Consider the following 15,274-nt stretch of genomic DNA (forward strand, 5'->3'; position numbering starts at 1 on the left):
CAGGCTGTAGTGCAGTGGTGCGATCATGGCTCATGGCAGCCTGGAACTCTTGGGCCCAAGCCATCCCCTGGCTTCAGCCTCCCAAGTAGCTGAGACTACAGGCCCAGCTCATTTATTATTTATTTATTTATTTATTTATCTCTATCTATCTACTCTATCTAGTCAATCACTTAATTAATCAATGAGATGGGGGTCTCATCATATTGTCCAGGCTGGTCTTGTACTCCTGGGCTCAAGCAATCTTTCTACCTTGACCTCTTACAGTTGTGGAATTACAGTCTTGAGCACACCACACCCAGTTGCTTCTTTTTTTTAATTAAAATGATTTTTAAATTGATGCATATTAAATGTATATAGTTTCAGGGTATATGTGATAAGTTAATACATTCGTATGATTGTAAAAATCAAATCAGTGTATCTGAGATATCCATCACCTTAAATACTTGTTTTTTCTTTGTGTCAGAACCATTCAAACTATTCTCTTTTAGCTATTTTGAAATGTACGATAGACTATTGTAAACTGTGGTGAACCTGCTGATATACCAAACACTATGCCTTATTTCGTCTATCCAACTGTATATTTGTACCTGTTAACCAACTTTTCTTCATCTAAGCCACCTGCTCCTTTTCTCAGTCTCTGGTAACCATCAGTCGACTCCATCTTCAGAAGATCCACTTTGTTTTTTAGCTCCCACAGATGACTGAGAACATGTGTTGTCTTTCTGTGCTTGGCTTAGTTCACTTCACAGAATGACCTCCAGTTCCATCCATGTTGCTGCTAATGACAGGATTTCATTCTTTTTTCTTTCTTTCTTTTTTTGTGAGACAGGGTCTCACTCTGTCATCCAGGCTGGAATGCAGCGGTGTGATCTCAGCTCACTGCACCTCGCCTCTCAGGCTCAATTGATCCTCCCACGTCAGGCCCCGGAGTAGCTGGGACTACAGGTGCACATCATCACACCAGGTTAATTTTTTTTTTTGTATTTTTTGTAGAGATGGGATTTCGTCATGTTGCTCAGGCTGGTCTCGAACTCCTGAGCTCAAGCAATCCTCCTGCCTTGGATTCCCAAAGTGCAGGGATTACAGGCATGAGCCACTGTCCGTGGCAATTTTATTCTTTTTTGTGACTGAGTAATATTCCACTGTGTACGTATACCGCATTTTCTTTATTCATCTGTTGATGGGCACTTAGATTGATTCCATGTCTTGGCTCTTGTGAACGATGCTGCAGTGTACCCGGGGGTGCAGGTATCTCTTCAACATACTGATTTTCTTTCCTTTGATTATCTGCCCAGTAGTGGGATTGCTGGATGATATGGTAGCTCTAGTTTTAGTTTTTTGAGGAAACGCCATACTCTTTTCCATAATGACTGTACTAATTTATATTCCCATCAGTAGCATATGAGGGCTCCCTTTCTCTACATCCTTGCCAGCATCTGCTATTGTCTGTCTTTTTAATAAAAATTATTCTAACTGGGTGAAATGATATCTCATTGTGGTTTTCATTTACATTTCTCTGACAATTAGTGATGTTGAGCATTTTTTTATATACCTCTTGGCCATTTGTGTATCTTCTTTTGAGAAATATCTCTTCAGATCTTTTGCCCATTTTTTAATTGAGTTATTTTATTTTATTTTATTTTTTGCTGTTGAGTTGTCTGAGCTTCTTCTTTTTTTTTTTTTTTTTTGAGACGGAGTCTCGCTCTGTTGCCCAGGCTGGAGTGCAGTGTGGCTGGATCTCAGCTCACTGCAAGCTCCGCCTCCCGGGTTTACGCCATTCTCCTGCCTCAGCCTCCTGAGTAACTGGGACTACAGGCGCCCACCACCTCGCCCGGCTAGTTTTTTTGTATTTTTTTAGTAGAGATGGGGTTTCACTGTGTTAGCCAGGATGGTCTCGATCTCCTGACCTCGTGATCCACCCGTCTCGGCCTCCCAAAGTGCTGGGATTACAGGCTTGAGCAACCATGCCCGGCCGTCTGAGCTTCTTATATGTTGTGGTTATTAATCCCTTGACAGATGGATATTTGCAAATCTTTACCCCATTCTGTGTCTTTTTCTTTTCTTATCTATTTTTTTGAGATGTGGTCTCACTCTGTCAAGCAGGCTGGAGTGCAGGGGTGCAGTCGCTGCTCATGGCAGCCTTGGTGCTCCAGCCTCCCATCTCAGCCTCTTGAGTAGCTGGGACTACAGGTGCACACCTCCAGACTTGGCTGACTTTTATATTTTATGTAGAGACGGGATTTCAGCATGTTGCCCAGGCTGGTCCCAAACTCTTGAACTCAAGCCCACCTTGAGGCCCACCTTGGCCTCCCAAAGTATTGGGATTATAGGCATGAGCCACCATGGCTGGCTGCTTGTCTTTTCTTCTCTTCCCTGTTTTTAGAAAGATGATTCCTCCATTAAGTTTTACGAGTTTTGTTGATACGTTTGATTACAATTTTCAGCTACCCTGTGTCAATACTGTGTCAACACAAAAACTTTGTGTTTTCCATCCTTTGATGTCTTTTTCTGTTTTTCTTGCCTGCCCGTTTCCCTTTGTAGAGCCTTTGCTTGGCGCCTGTGCTCATTTCTTTTGATCGCTGGTCTTTTCATGGTGAATGTTTCCTGGTCCAGCAGGATCTATATGTGGAGCTGGGCCCGGCCGCCCATCGCGGGCTGGCAGGAGTGCTGACAACATGCCGTTGTGTTTGTCAGGAAATTCTTTGAGCTGTCATTTACCCCAAGCCAAAGGAGAAGGGCAGATGCAGGCCGCCCAGGATGCAACGCGTCTCTCCTCAGCTTGAAGAGCCAGAAACAGCTTCCTGAGAAGACACCAGGTGTCCCTGCTTGCCCTACTCTCCTTCCTACCATGTGGTGTGTGGGAAGCACCTGGCCCCAGCCCGGGCACCTGTTGCCGTTGTCCCCTCCAGGGGGACATTGCCCATTTCAGCATTGTTTCCAGGGCATGCACGTGGTCCAGGGACTGCTGCCCGGGTGTGCGGGGCTGTGGCTCCCCCAGCCCGCCTCCAGCACCTGCTCCTTCTTGACCTCAGCAGCCAATGCCGTCTGTCTTCAGATACTATGCCTTTGGATTATAGATGTTTCTGAGTTTCACTGTAGATGGAGTTTATATTTCCGTTTTTTCTTCTCTTTTTTTTTTGAGACAGAATCTTGCTCTGTCGCCCAGGCTGGAGTGCAATGGCCTGATCGCCTTCTCCTTCCTGCTTTTGTGTGATTTCCCAGAGTCTGAGAGGAAAGAAATAAAGTCTTCAGCCCACTGCTTAAAACCGAAGTCCAGATTTGACTTGATAAAGTAGCTTTTGTGGCGAGGTTTAGGGTAAACTGGAACATGGACTCAGTCAGGAAAATTGGTTAAGAGGTTGTTAAAATGTAATTTAAGCACAGAATGGGGAGAGGAGGGTAGGGATGGAGAGTGCTGGAAGAGCCAGAGCCCAGGTATTGGGTGTGGGGCTGGGAGGGAGGGGCTCACCCCTGTGTGTGTGAATGGGGCAGGCTGGAGGGAGGCACTCATCCCCCGGTGTATGAATGGGGCAAGCTGTGGGAGAGGGGCTCAGCCCCATGTGTGTGAATGGGGCAGGCTGGAGGGAGGGGCTCATCCCCCTGTCTATGAATGGGGCAGGCTGGAGGGAGGGGTTCATCCCCTTGTATATGAATAGGGCAAGTTGTGGGGGCGGGGCTCACCCCCGTGTGTATGAATGGGTCAGGCTGGAGGGAGGGGTTCATCCCCTTGTGTATGAATAGGGCAAGCTGTGGAGGAGGGGCTTCCCCTTGTGTATGAATAGGGCAAGCTGTGGAGGAGGGGCTTACCCCCGCGTGTATGAATAGGGCAAGCTGTGGAGGAGGGGCTTCCCCTTGTGTATGAATAGGGCAAGCTGTGGAGGAGGGGCTTACCCCCGCGTGTATGAATGGGGCAAGCTGGAGGGAGGGGCTCATCCCTTTGTGATGAAAGGGGCTGGTGGGACTGGGGAGGGACAGGGACCAGAAGGGTAGTAGAAGTCCAAGCTTAGTTGAGTGGACGTGCCCAGGGGCACTTAGTGCAGGTCTGGCTCGGGCAGTGTAGGAGGTGCCTGGGCACTAGATTCGCATTTGGAAAACATAGGCCTAACTTACAGAAGAGGGAGAATGCCTAAGACGAAGGTGTGGATGAGAAAAGTCAGAATCGAACTCCAGAAGCAAAAATGTAGGTGAAGGGAGAAAGAAGAGCGTGAGGCCATTGGGAAGGCCTTGCAGGGTGTGCAGAGTGTGGAGGTGCCGGTGCGAGGGAGTCCAAGGGCTTGGGCAGGGTCAGAGGGTGGAGGCGCCCGTGCGAGGGAGTCCGAGGGCTTGGGCAGGGTCAGAGGGTGGAGGCGCCCGTGCGAGGGAGTCCGAGGGCTTGGGCAGGGTCAGAGGGTGGAGGCGCCCGTGCGAGGGAGTCCAAGGGCTTGGGCAGGGTTGGCGCTGGTGGCGGCTGTTGGGTCTGACAGTTGGGTGACTGACGACTGAGTTGGGGTCATGACGGTCAGCACAGGGTGAGGAACTGGGCGCAGCTGACTGGAAGGGCTGGAAGGGCACTCCTCGCCTGCTTACCCATCGTTACATCTGCTGTGAGTGGAAGGACGGAGATAGGGGAATAGCTTGGGAGGGACATTGAGTCAAAGACAGTTTTTAAAATTTTTTTCCCCCGTGGAGAAGGAGACATGTGAGCTATTAACTAAGAAGCCAGAGAAGAGGGAGAGGTGGAGAGCAGAATGGCTGTTATGGGGGGTTTCCTGGAAGCCAGAGATGGCTCTGTTTCCTTGGGGACCCGTGAGTGAGTTCTTTCATTGCAGCTTAGGGGGCTAGGCTTGCACCAGGGGCTTGCGAAGAGATTACTGGTAATGTCTGCCCCAGGCAATACAAAATGGAGGCGGTGAGGGTGGAATGAAAGCACCTTAGCTATGTGGAAAGGCTTGGACTTCAACAGGTAAGTGCAGGAGCGAATGAATGAATGTGTGTTAGGGCTTCTGGGCTCTCAGAAATAGAGCTTCACCACCTCAGTTTTCCTGGAGGGTTTAATTCTTTGACTGCATTTTTTCTTTTGGGTGTAGATGAGAAATGGGTATTTAGGTAACACAGAATGGGGCAGTTAGGACTTTGCCCCCTTTCCTTCTTTTCCTTTGTTTCTTCTCTTCTTCCCTCCTCCCTTCTCATCTCCTTCCTTCTGCCTCCCCTTTTCCTGCACTTTCCCCTTCCTGACGGTGTCCTGGTGTTTGGTGAGCAGCGCTCTGTAGTGGTCCTTTCTGGAGGGAGACTCTCAGTGTAGGAGAGCAGGTTCATCTGCCCCTGGCCTGTGTCTCCCCTGCTTCAAGCACAGGCCCCTTTCCACCTGCCGTCCTTAAACCTTCTAAGCGAGAGAATCCTGATAGCAAGCTTTAGTGGACATGGTTTGCTAGCTGTTTCTGGTAACCACTTACTTGCTTAACCTAGTAAGCAAATGAATACAGTTGTGAGTTTCCCAAGGGAATGGTGTGCACTCAGTTAATATGTCTAGGTACTGATATTTCTACCTTCTCTAAGTAGTCATAAGGTTCCTGATGATTCTTTCCTGCTATGATCCTGAACTCTCAGCATTTCCAATTCCTTTGCCTGGTTTGGTTCTCTACAGGGTGTTGGCAGACTAGAAATTTGGCTTTGTGAGAAAAACACCTTGGCCTGTCTTTTCCTTTTCTTTTTTTTTTTGAGATGGAGTCTTACTCTTGTCGCCCAGGCTGGAGTGCAATGGCACGATCTTGGCTCACTGTAACCTCTGCCTCCCGGGTCCAAGTGATTCTCCTGCCTTAGCCTCTTGAGTAGCTGAGATTACAGGTGCCCACCACCACATCCAGCTAAGTTTTGTATTTTTAGTAGGGACGGGTTTCACCATGTTGGCCAGGCTGGTCTCGAACTCCTGACCTCAGGTGATCCGCTCGCCTTGGCCTCCCAAAGTGCTGGGATTACAGGCATGAGCCACTGCGCCCGGCCTCACCTTGGCCTTTCTTTATGAGAACTGGGGAAAACGCACGGAATTTCTATTATAAAGTGACCTGTATGCCAACTTCTACCAAATGTGCCATTTGTGTTGCCATCTACCCTACTTTACCGTGAGAGCCATAGCCGGGCTGAACGTTGGGAGTGTGGGTTCTTTTTCCCCTTTAGTAGCTTCCAGGCAGAGGCAAAATCACATGACCTTGCTGGTCCTCAGTTTCTTTATGTACTAAATGGGAATAATCCTCATCCTGTCTTCCTGTGTACTTCATTGAATTATGAGGATGAACCAAGACAGAATATGTGGAAATGTTTTTTGACATATTATACCATAAAAATTTGATCTTTTATCATAAGGTCATTGGAACACCTGTAAAACGATCATTCTGACTAGACTTAGTGGTCATTTTATCATTACTTTAATCGAAGAGGTAGAGTTATACACATAGAGATCTGTCACCAGAATGGCCCAAATTAAATAATTTTTGGAAAGCTCTTAAACTTTTTATTTCACTGTGATTTTTAAAGATACATTTTAGATATGTCTATACAAATGATTTTCTGTTTCCATTTCTTTTTAAGAAGTGTCTTTTCTTGTATGAGCTTGAATAAGATAGTTCCAAATTTGCAATGCTTTTCTAGAACTACATCCTCTTCACTCCGTCTGAAACAGATGATCTATTTAGACTTGTTTTTCTGCCTGCTTACCATGATTCCTCTCCAGGTATGCAGCTCTCAGCTCTGCAAATTGCTTTACAGTGGAGTAAATTGAATGCTGGTTCATTATTGTCACTCAAGTAGCTTCTGCATTTTCTGAATTGCCCTTCGTTTTTCAGTATGATAGCCACTGATACGATTTGCTTATTTTTGGTTTTCTTCTATTTTCAAGTGATGGCATTTAATCCTGCCTTCTGTCTAACTTGGAGCTCCTGGGTTCATTTTGATAAATGTTAATATGTTGTTATTATGGTCTGTGCCAGAGTTTTTGATGCTTAATCGTCTATCATCTGGTCTTTTAATCTTTTTGAGTCTGTGTCTCCTCTCTCCTAATGAGAGTCTAAGTTTCCTGAGGGCAGAGGTGGCGCCTCGTACCTCTTTAATGCCTCCACTGTACCTGCTGCTAGGCAACCCTTCATCACTGACTTGAGGCATAGACAAGCTTTTCTGTGGAAAGTAGTCATTCCCTTTCAGGTGGGTCCTCTCCTGGGGGCTGTTTTTGGGGCCTTTTGGGCTTTTTAACGTCTAGGGTGACAACACAGTCCTGCATTTGAAAATCTTGGTGTTCTTGTCTGAAGGTGGACCTGTCCCAGTGTTCTCTGTCCTGACCTGGGGTTCAGCCTTGGAGCCATCAGGGCTTTGTCTTTCAGGAATGGCTTGCACTCCTCCTCATCAGAGTCATCTTTCTCCAAGCCAGAGTCAGAGGCTCTGTGAACTTGCTAATAATTATATGCAAAGTTTTCTGTGCATATATGCACATTTTTGGCAGAAGGCCTATAACTGGCTCCAAAAATTGTCCAGGGAAGTTGCAGCAGAGGGTAGAGGGATACCGACAGTGGGACTCTTAAAGGCTCCTTGAAGAGCTGAATTGACCCGCACAGGTATTTTCTCCAGGTGTCTAATCATGGACATGTTGCTCTAGACATGCGTATTCTTGGTTTTTTTAAAATGTATTTTAGCTGCCGAAGTTTTGTGCTGCTATTTTGGGAAGGTTGGAAACATAGATAATATTGGTTATGTTTTCTAAGAATAGTTCATGAAATTGTTCTCTCTCAACTTTTTTTTTGCAATGGACACCCAAGAGATGTCATTGTTTTGCTCTAGCTGTGGAAACCAAGTCAAAACTAGGCAGACTAAATGGTCAGGGCAACTGTTCACTTGTTTCTCTTACCTGGTTTTGAAAGAAATGAATCAAAACACCGGAAAGAACATGTACGAGTTGGATGTGAACGCCGACTAGGTGGGAATTGGGTGTCAGGTGTGTTCGGAGCTCCATACGGGAAGAGGGCGTGACTGAATGGGGGCGTTTAGTGAACTGTATGGTGCAGGGTTAGTTTCCTGTTGCTGCCATAACAAAGTCCCACAAACATAGTGGCTCAAAATAACATTATTTGATTATTTTACAGTTTTTGTAGGTCACAAACCCAAAATGAATCTCCCTGGGCTAAAGTCAAGACATAAGTAGGTCTCTGTTACTTCTTGGAGGCACTAGGGGAGAATCTGTGTCTTCACCTTTTTTAACTTTCAGGGGCACCCACATTCCTTGGCTCATGGACTCTGTTAAAAGAAAAACTTAGCTGAATTAAATGTAAAGGAGTTTAATTGAACAATGATCAATTCGTGAACTGGGCAGCCCCCAGAATCACAGCTGATTCAGAGAGACTCCAGGGATGCCTTGTGGTCAGAACAAATTTATAAACAAAAAAAGGGAAGTGACATACAGAAATGGGAAGTGCGGTACAGAAACAGCTGGATGGTTTACAGGCTGGAGTTTGCCTTATTTGAACACAGGTTGAACACTCAGCAGTGTATGAGTGGTTGAAGTATGGCTGTGGGATTGGCCAAGACTCAGGTGTTACAGGTGCAGACTCCTAAGTTAAGATCTCAGTCTTGTCTACATATTAAATTAGGTTGTGGTTCATCCACAAGGACTCAAATATAGAAGCATGGAGTCCTTCTCAGGCCATATTTAGTTTGCTTTAACAACTCCTTCATTCATCTTCAAATCCAGCAACAGCCACCGGGTCCTCCTCACAGCTGCCGTTGTTACTGGTGGAAGGTGTCCAGATTTTTGGCATCTTGAGCAAAGAATTGGACAAAACACACAAAGTGAGGAAAGAATGAAGCAACAAAAGCAGAGAGTTACTGAAAATGAAAGTACACTCCATGGGGTGGGATTGGGCCGAACAGCCGCTCAAGGGCCCCGAATACAGAATCTTCTCAGGTCCAAATACCCGCTGGAGCTTTCCCATTGGCCCCTTGGTGTTTACCCCATGTAAATGAAGTGATGGCCCACAATCAGTGTGATTGGTTGTGGAAAGCAACCAATCACAGCAACCAATCAGAGGCTACAGTGAAGGTACAAAGTTACAGCCTTATCCAAACGTCTGATTGGTTTGCAAAAAGCAACCAATCAGAGGTACTTTCAGCTTCTCTACTGCCATGCAGAAAAGGTGAGGGTTTGCAAAGGGTGTAGCCTCTAGTCCTGTTGTTACTTGGGTGTAGAAAATTAGGGTTTTCCTTTCAGTTTAGTTCTAGGAAGTCAGCGTGAATTGGCCTTAGGTTCCCTGCCTCTGGATTCTGTTCTCCTGCCTCACCACCTCTCTGGTTCTCTTTTCTGTGGTCGCATTTCTCTGGAACTACAGCCAGGGAAGGTTTTCTGATTTCAGTGACCCACATGATTAAATAATCCAGGATAGCCTCCTCATCTCAAGGTCCTTAATTTAAGCACATCGGCAGAGTCCCTTTACCGCGTAAGTTAACATTCACAGGTTCTGGGGATTAGAATGTGGATATGGGTGGAGGGCCATTATTATGCTGGCCGCAGGGACGTGATCCAGGTGCAGTTAATGCTTGTCCTAAAACAGAGATGGATTTGAATTTATAAGCCTGCAGTGCTAGTCACAGCTGTAGTAACCAGTTGTATAACTTTTTCCTCTAAGCCTCAGGTTCATCACCTGAGATCTTAGTTTTATCTTCTAATTATTAAACATATTAACCATAGCTATTGCAACTCAGGCTGTTGTATACAGCCTGCATTTCTCTTTCCGGAAATCCAGCCACTTCTGAGATTGTTGGAGGCTGATAGCTGTCAGCTGGGCCCTGCTCCAGGAATTGCCCTCAGCTGAACAAAGGCACGTTGCCCAAGGTCACACCCCTCCTCAGGGACAGCCTGCATCCAGTGACTGACCCATGGGGGTAGGGGTTGGGTGGTATAAAACCCTGGCCATTTGGCCTTAACTCTGAAGGGCCGTCCAGCTCCAGAGCTCCCCATTGGATTGGCTGAGGCCTCCATTGCAGATGTGATGCATTTCATCTTCTCCCTCAGCCCAGCCCTCCCTCCTTCACCCCAATATGGAAGAGTTCCCAGGAGCACTCTCTAGCAAGTCTCCTTTACATACCTTTAGAGCTTTAGAGCTTGCTTCCCAGGGAATCTGTTTGAATCCTCTGTAGCCCTTTTTCTGTTGGTGGTTGTTTCTTTTGGTTTTTGATTTTGGTTTTGTCTTATTGTATGACTGGCTATTTTAATTAATTATCTATTTTATTTTATTTAGACAGGGTCTTGTTCGGTCGCCCAGGCTAGAGTGCAGTGGTGTGATCATGGCTTGTGGTAACCTCAATCTCCTGGGCTCAAGTGATCCTCCTGCCCCAGCCTCTTGAGTAGCTAAGTCAGCAGGCCTGAGACACCATGCCCAGCTAATCTTTACAATTTTTTTTTTTTTTTGCAGAGATGGAGTCTTGCTCTATTGCCCAGATTGGTTGGCCATAACTCCTGGCCTCAAGTGATCTTACTGCCTCAGTCTCCCAAACTGCTGAGATAAGAGGTGTGAGCCACCATGCTTGGCCTTATGACTGGCTATTTTTGATTAAATGTTGAACATTTTTCTGTGTCAGATTTTAGAAACTTTGGATGTTATCTTCCTCCAGAGGATTGACTTCTGGCAGGAGTCTGGCTAGCCTAAGAGCACTGACCTGCTCCAATCAGGATTGAGATGACTTGGAGCTTTAGCCTGTGCAGGTTGGTCTAATTCTAGTTTGCCTTTACTCCTGGGCTGTATACCTGTGGGGTTAGTGCTTTACAGGCTCTTCTCCCAGGTGGACCCTGTGCTTGGGTTTTTGTGCCCTGAGCTCCAGGAGTCTGTCAAAGCTCTCATCAGCATCAGCCTATCAGCCACGCTTTCCAGATTGGCAGATGCCTTGAGGTGAAGAGTGACCAGGTGTTGGGCTTCCCCGCTAGGCGTCCTCCTGTCCTGGATCTTGGCATTTCTTCGTTGCCTTGGTAGTTCTCTGAGGCTGTGAAACAGATTCAGGTTATTCCTTTAGTTTTTCTTAGTTGTTATCTGCAGAAGAGTTGGTTTAAACCCCCTACTCTGCTATTGCTGGAAGCTATTTTCTGCTGTATTGTTGAAGTATAATTTGTTTAACCAGTCTTTTACTGTTGAAATAATAGTTTTACTAAAAAATAAACATTGATGTGTACATAATTTACATCTTTATTGCTTGATTTTTTACCCACTTACAATTATTTCCATATGCAAATTTGAAGTGGAATTGTGTTGAAAGTGTGCAAAAGTCAAAGGCTTTTAATACATATTTCTAACTTGCTTTCCAGACACTGTACTAATTTATACTTTATCAACAGTAGATGAGATCAACTGCCTTTTTCATCTCTATTAAATCTAACTTCATAAATGTGCATGTGTTTTTCTTCCGTCCTGCAGGCACGTGCTTTAACACCTCAAACTGCAGAAACAGATGCCATTCGGTTTTTGGTTGGGACACAGTCTCTTAAATATGATAATCAGGTAACTATTTTTGACAAATGTATACATGATAATTACTAAGCCTATTCTTAGTTTCATAACCATTTTGCTCTGATTTTCCAGCAACATTTGAGAAATTAATGCCACATAAACAAAATAAAACTTTCACTGGATTTAAGTCTATCTTCAAATCAAAGAATATTATCCATCTCTGTGCATCGACTGTGTTCAGTAATTTAAACTTCCTCTGTTTGGCATGACCTTTGTAGTCTTGCTTGGCTCTTGTGGTTATATAGATTTGGTTCTATAAGCAATTGAGAAGCAAGGATATGTGGTCACCACTACCCCTTCTTCTTGGGCCTGTGGATTACTTCTTTAATTGCTCATAGAACTCTTTCTAGGTGAGTGTGGGCTGGTTCACAACCTCATCCTCACTTGATCCAGGCTGTGGGGAAAAGAGAGATCAGACTGTTACTGTGTCTATGTAGAAAGAAGTAGACATAAAAGACTCCATTTTGTTCTGTATTTGAGATGCTGTTAATCTGTGACCCTACCCCCAACCCTGTCCTTGCAAGAGACATGTGCTGTGATGACTCAAGGTTTAACGGATTTTGGGCTGTGCAGGATGTGCTTTGTTAAACAAGTGCCTGAAGGCAGCTTGCTGGTTAAAAGTCATCACCATTCTCTTAATCTCAAGTACCCAGGGACACGTACACTGCGGAAGGTCGCAGGGACCTCTGCCTAGGAAAGCTAGGTATTGTCCAAGGTTTCTCCCCATGCGATAGTCTGAAATATGGCCTCGTGGGAAGGGAAAGACCTGATCATCCCCCAGCCTGACACCCGTGAAGGGTCTGTGCTGAGAAGAACTAGTATAAGAGGAAAGAAGGCCTCTTGGCAGTTGAGATAGAGAAAAGCATCTGTCTCCTGCCCGTCCCTGGGCAATGGAACATCTTGGTGTAAAACCCGATGGTATGTTCTATTTACTGAGAAAGGAGAAAACCGCGTTAGGGCTGAAGGTGGGACATGCTAGCAATGCTGCTCTTTATGCGCTAAAAAGGTTTATGGAGATGTTTGCTTATGCACATCAAGGCACAGCGCTTTTCTTTAAACTTATTCATGTCACAGAGCTCTTTATTCATAGACCTTCTCCCTACGATGATCCTATTTACCTACCACTTCCCTTTTTCTAAGACAGTAAAGATAATGATCTATAAATACTGAGGGAACTCAGAGACCAGTGCCAGTGCGGGTCCTCTGTATGCTGAGCGCCGGTCCCCTGGGCCCACTTTTTCTTTCTCTATACTTTGTCTCTGTGTCTTATTTCTTTTCTAAGTCTCTCGTCCCACCTGACGAGAAATACCCACAGGTGTGGAGGGGCAGGCCACCCCTTCACCAGGCCACTTGATCTGTCACTGCCACTTGATCCAGGCGGGGATACAGATGGAACCTTTTGCTGTCTGGCCACTGTAGCGGACACTCAGGAGATCTAGATTCGGTTCATGGCCTGGCAGTAACCATGTGACTTTGAGCACATGGATTCCCCTTCTGGACTCCATTTTCCTCATTGCTAAAGTGGAGATTAAAATGAGATGCTGTGGTGATTGCGAAGATGTGCGTTGTCTTTGACACCGGGAAAATGTGCGTGAGGCCATGTCAGACATGGTCTAGGGCCTATGTCCAGCTTACCAGATCACACAGGGGAAATGGCATTCAAATAGCTGTTGAAGAATATGCAGGCCTGGATAGGATATAGTGAAACTGTCACTCTTGTATGTCGATAAAGGTTTAAAATCAGCATAGTTATAGCTACTAATTCACTGATACATCCTTAGAGCTTCATAAATAAATGTTTATGTACTTAATCTGTAATTCCTGTATCCCAAACCTAGAAAAAATCATTATACATGAAGAATATTAGTTACAATGATACTTATAAAAACTTACAAGCAATCAATGTCAAAATGCGTGAATGTTAGGTTGAACGATATGAAGCCACTTGTAATGACAGATTCATACACTTCTCTCAGGTTGAATCTGGTTACTCAGAGTGAATAGTATTCCCTTATTACACTCGTTAAAAGTTACAGACTCCTAAGAAACATGACAACTTAAGAATTGTTAGGTGATTCGGTGGGGTGTTAACGTTGTGTTTATAGTATGATCACCGCGGTGTGAAAAAGCAAAGTGCACAATTGAATCTCTTCTTGGAATAAAGACTAGAAGGAAATAGGCCAAAAAGGACGAAAAATTGAGCCACGGGTTATCTTCAGATGCTATTCACAGGGTATATGTTCCAAGACCACCCAGTGGATGCCGGAAACCTTGGCAAGTACTGAACCCTAAGCATAATATGCTTTTTCCTATACTTACATATAGGTAAAGTTTAAGTTATAAATTAGGCACAACAAAAGGTTAACAACATAACTAATTAAAAAAGAACAATGATTATTAGTTATGAAAGTTATATGAATGTGGTCTCTGTCTCTCAGAACCCCGTACTGTGCTATACTCACCCTTCTAGTTTTTTTTTTTTTTTTTTTTTTTGAGACGGAGTTTCACTCTGTTGCCCAGGCTAGAGTGCAATGGCATGATCTCAGCTCACTGCAACCTCTGCCTCCCAGGTTCAAGCGATTCTCTTGCCTCAGTCTCCTGAGTGGCTGGGATTACAGTCATGCACCACCACACTCAGCTAATTTTTGTATTTTTTTTTTTGTAGAGACGGGGTTTTACCATGTTGGCCAGGCTGGTCTCAAACTCCTGACATCAGGTTATCCGCTGGCCTCAGCCTCCCAAACTGTTGGGATGACAGGCGTGAGCCACTGCGCCCGGCCACTCACCCTTTTTCTCGAGAAGATGTGCAATAATACAAGGCCTATGTGATGAGATGAAGTGAGGGGAATGACATAGGCGCCGTGATGTAGCGTTAGGCTATTATTGACCTTCTGAGGATATGTCAGAAGCAGGAGCATCTGTTTTGGGTAATCCGGATCATCAAGCCATACAGTGTTGATGGTTAGATGTCAGGAACAGACAGTGTGGATGGCTCAGGGGCAGGTCTCTTCTGTAGCATGGATATGCTGATCAAAGGTGTCAGGAACAGATAGTGTGGATAGCTCAGGGTATGGATATCCTGATCAAGGGATGGTTCATGTTTCTGGTGGGATGGAGTGGGACGGCTCCAGACTTCACTGCACTACTCAGGATGGTGTGTGATTTAAATTTACGAATTGCTTATTTCTGGAATTTTTCATTCAGTGTTTTTGTGCTACACTTGACCACAGGTAACTGAAACCTCGGAAAGCAGAACCTCAGATTGGGGCGAGGTGGGGGCAACATCTAATCAGGATATAAAATTATTTTCTTTCTAATATTTTGTTTTCAGAATGTGTATATATGTATGTGTGTTACTTTTCTACTGGAAAAAATATAAGAAGGGAATTATTTATTTATAAAAATAGTTACCAATGGCCACCTGAGAAGGAAGGAGGACCCGCCATGAAGATGGCCTGTGGTTTCAGGGATGGCGCCTCCAGGGGAATTGGGGAGTAAAACCCACACGGGCAAAAGAGGCACAGAGATGGGATGGGGGGCACGCCACTCTGCCTTCCAAATGCAGCTCCACAAAGCAGAAGCCAGCAGAAACCCAGGAATTCAACACAAAATGGGGCAATGGAAAGCATGATAGTTATGAGCCAATTACTGTGCACCTGCTCTTAGCCAGAATGTGGTAATGGCATTTCCATTTGGTAATGACATTAATGAAGAATCATTGGTACCAAAGTTATCAAAATAGAGAAATAAAAGAGGCCAGG

General features: G+C 45.2%; 3 protein-coding genes across 11 annotated transcripts in view; 1 reads left to right on the forward strand and 2 right to left on the reverse strand.

Annotated features, from left to right (window-relative positions):
• Positions 1-15,274, forward strand: part of EIPR1 (EARP complex and GARP complex interacting protein 1) — a 579,020-nt gene that overhangs the window by 410,857 nt on the left and 152,889 nt on the right. For 2 of the 3 annotated variants that reach the window (XM_050754050.1, XM_050754049.1), the window contains one exon: positions 11,421-11,504. The exons of the other annotated variant lie outside the window; for it this stretch is intronic. In XM_050754050.1, the coding sequence (XP_050610007.1) occupies positions 11,421-11,504 (84 nt within the window). The remainder of the gene's footprint in view (positions 1-11,420; positions 11,505-15,274) is intronic. 3 annotated transcript variants of the gene reach the window in all.
• COLEC11 (collectin subfamily member 11) overlaps positions 1-15,274 on the reverse strand; it is a 361,397-nt gene that overhangs the window by 288,649 nt on the left and 57,474 nt on the right. The gene's annotated exons all lie outside the window — the stretch shown is intronic.
• The window catches only part of RPS7 (ribosomal protein S7), an 838,959-nt gene that overhangs the window by 226,122 nt on the left and 597,563 nt on the right, over positions 1-15,274 (reverse strand). The gene's annotated exons all lie outside the window — the stretch shown is intronic.

This window comes from Macaca thibetana, chromosome 13 (genome assembly GCF_024542745.1).
Source record: "Macaca thibetana thibetana isolate TM-01 chromosome 13, ASM2454274v1, whole genome shotgun sequence".
Lineage (NCBI taxonomy): Eukaryota > Metazoa > Chordata > Mammalia > Primates > Cercopithecidae > Macaca > Macaca thibetana.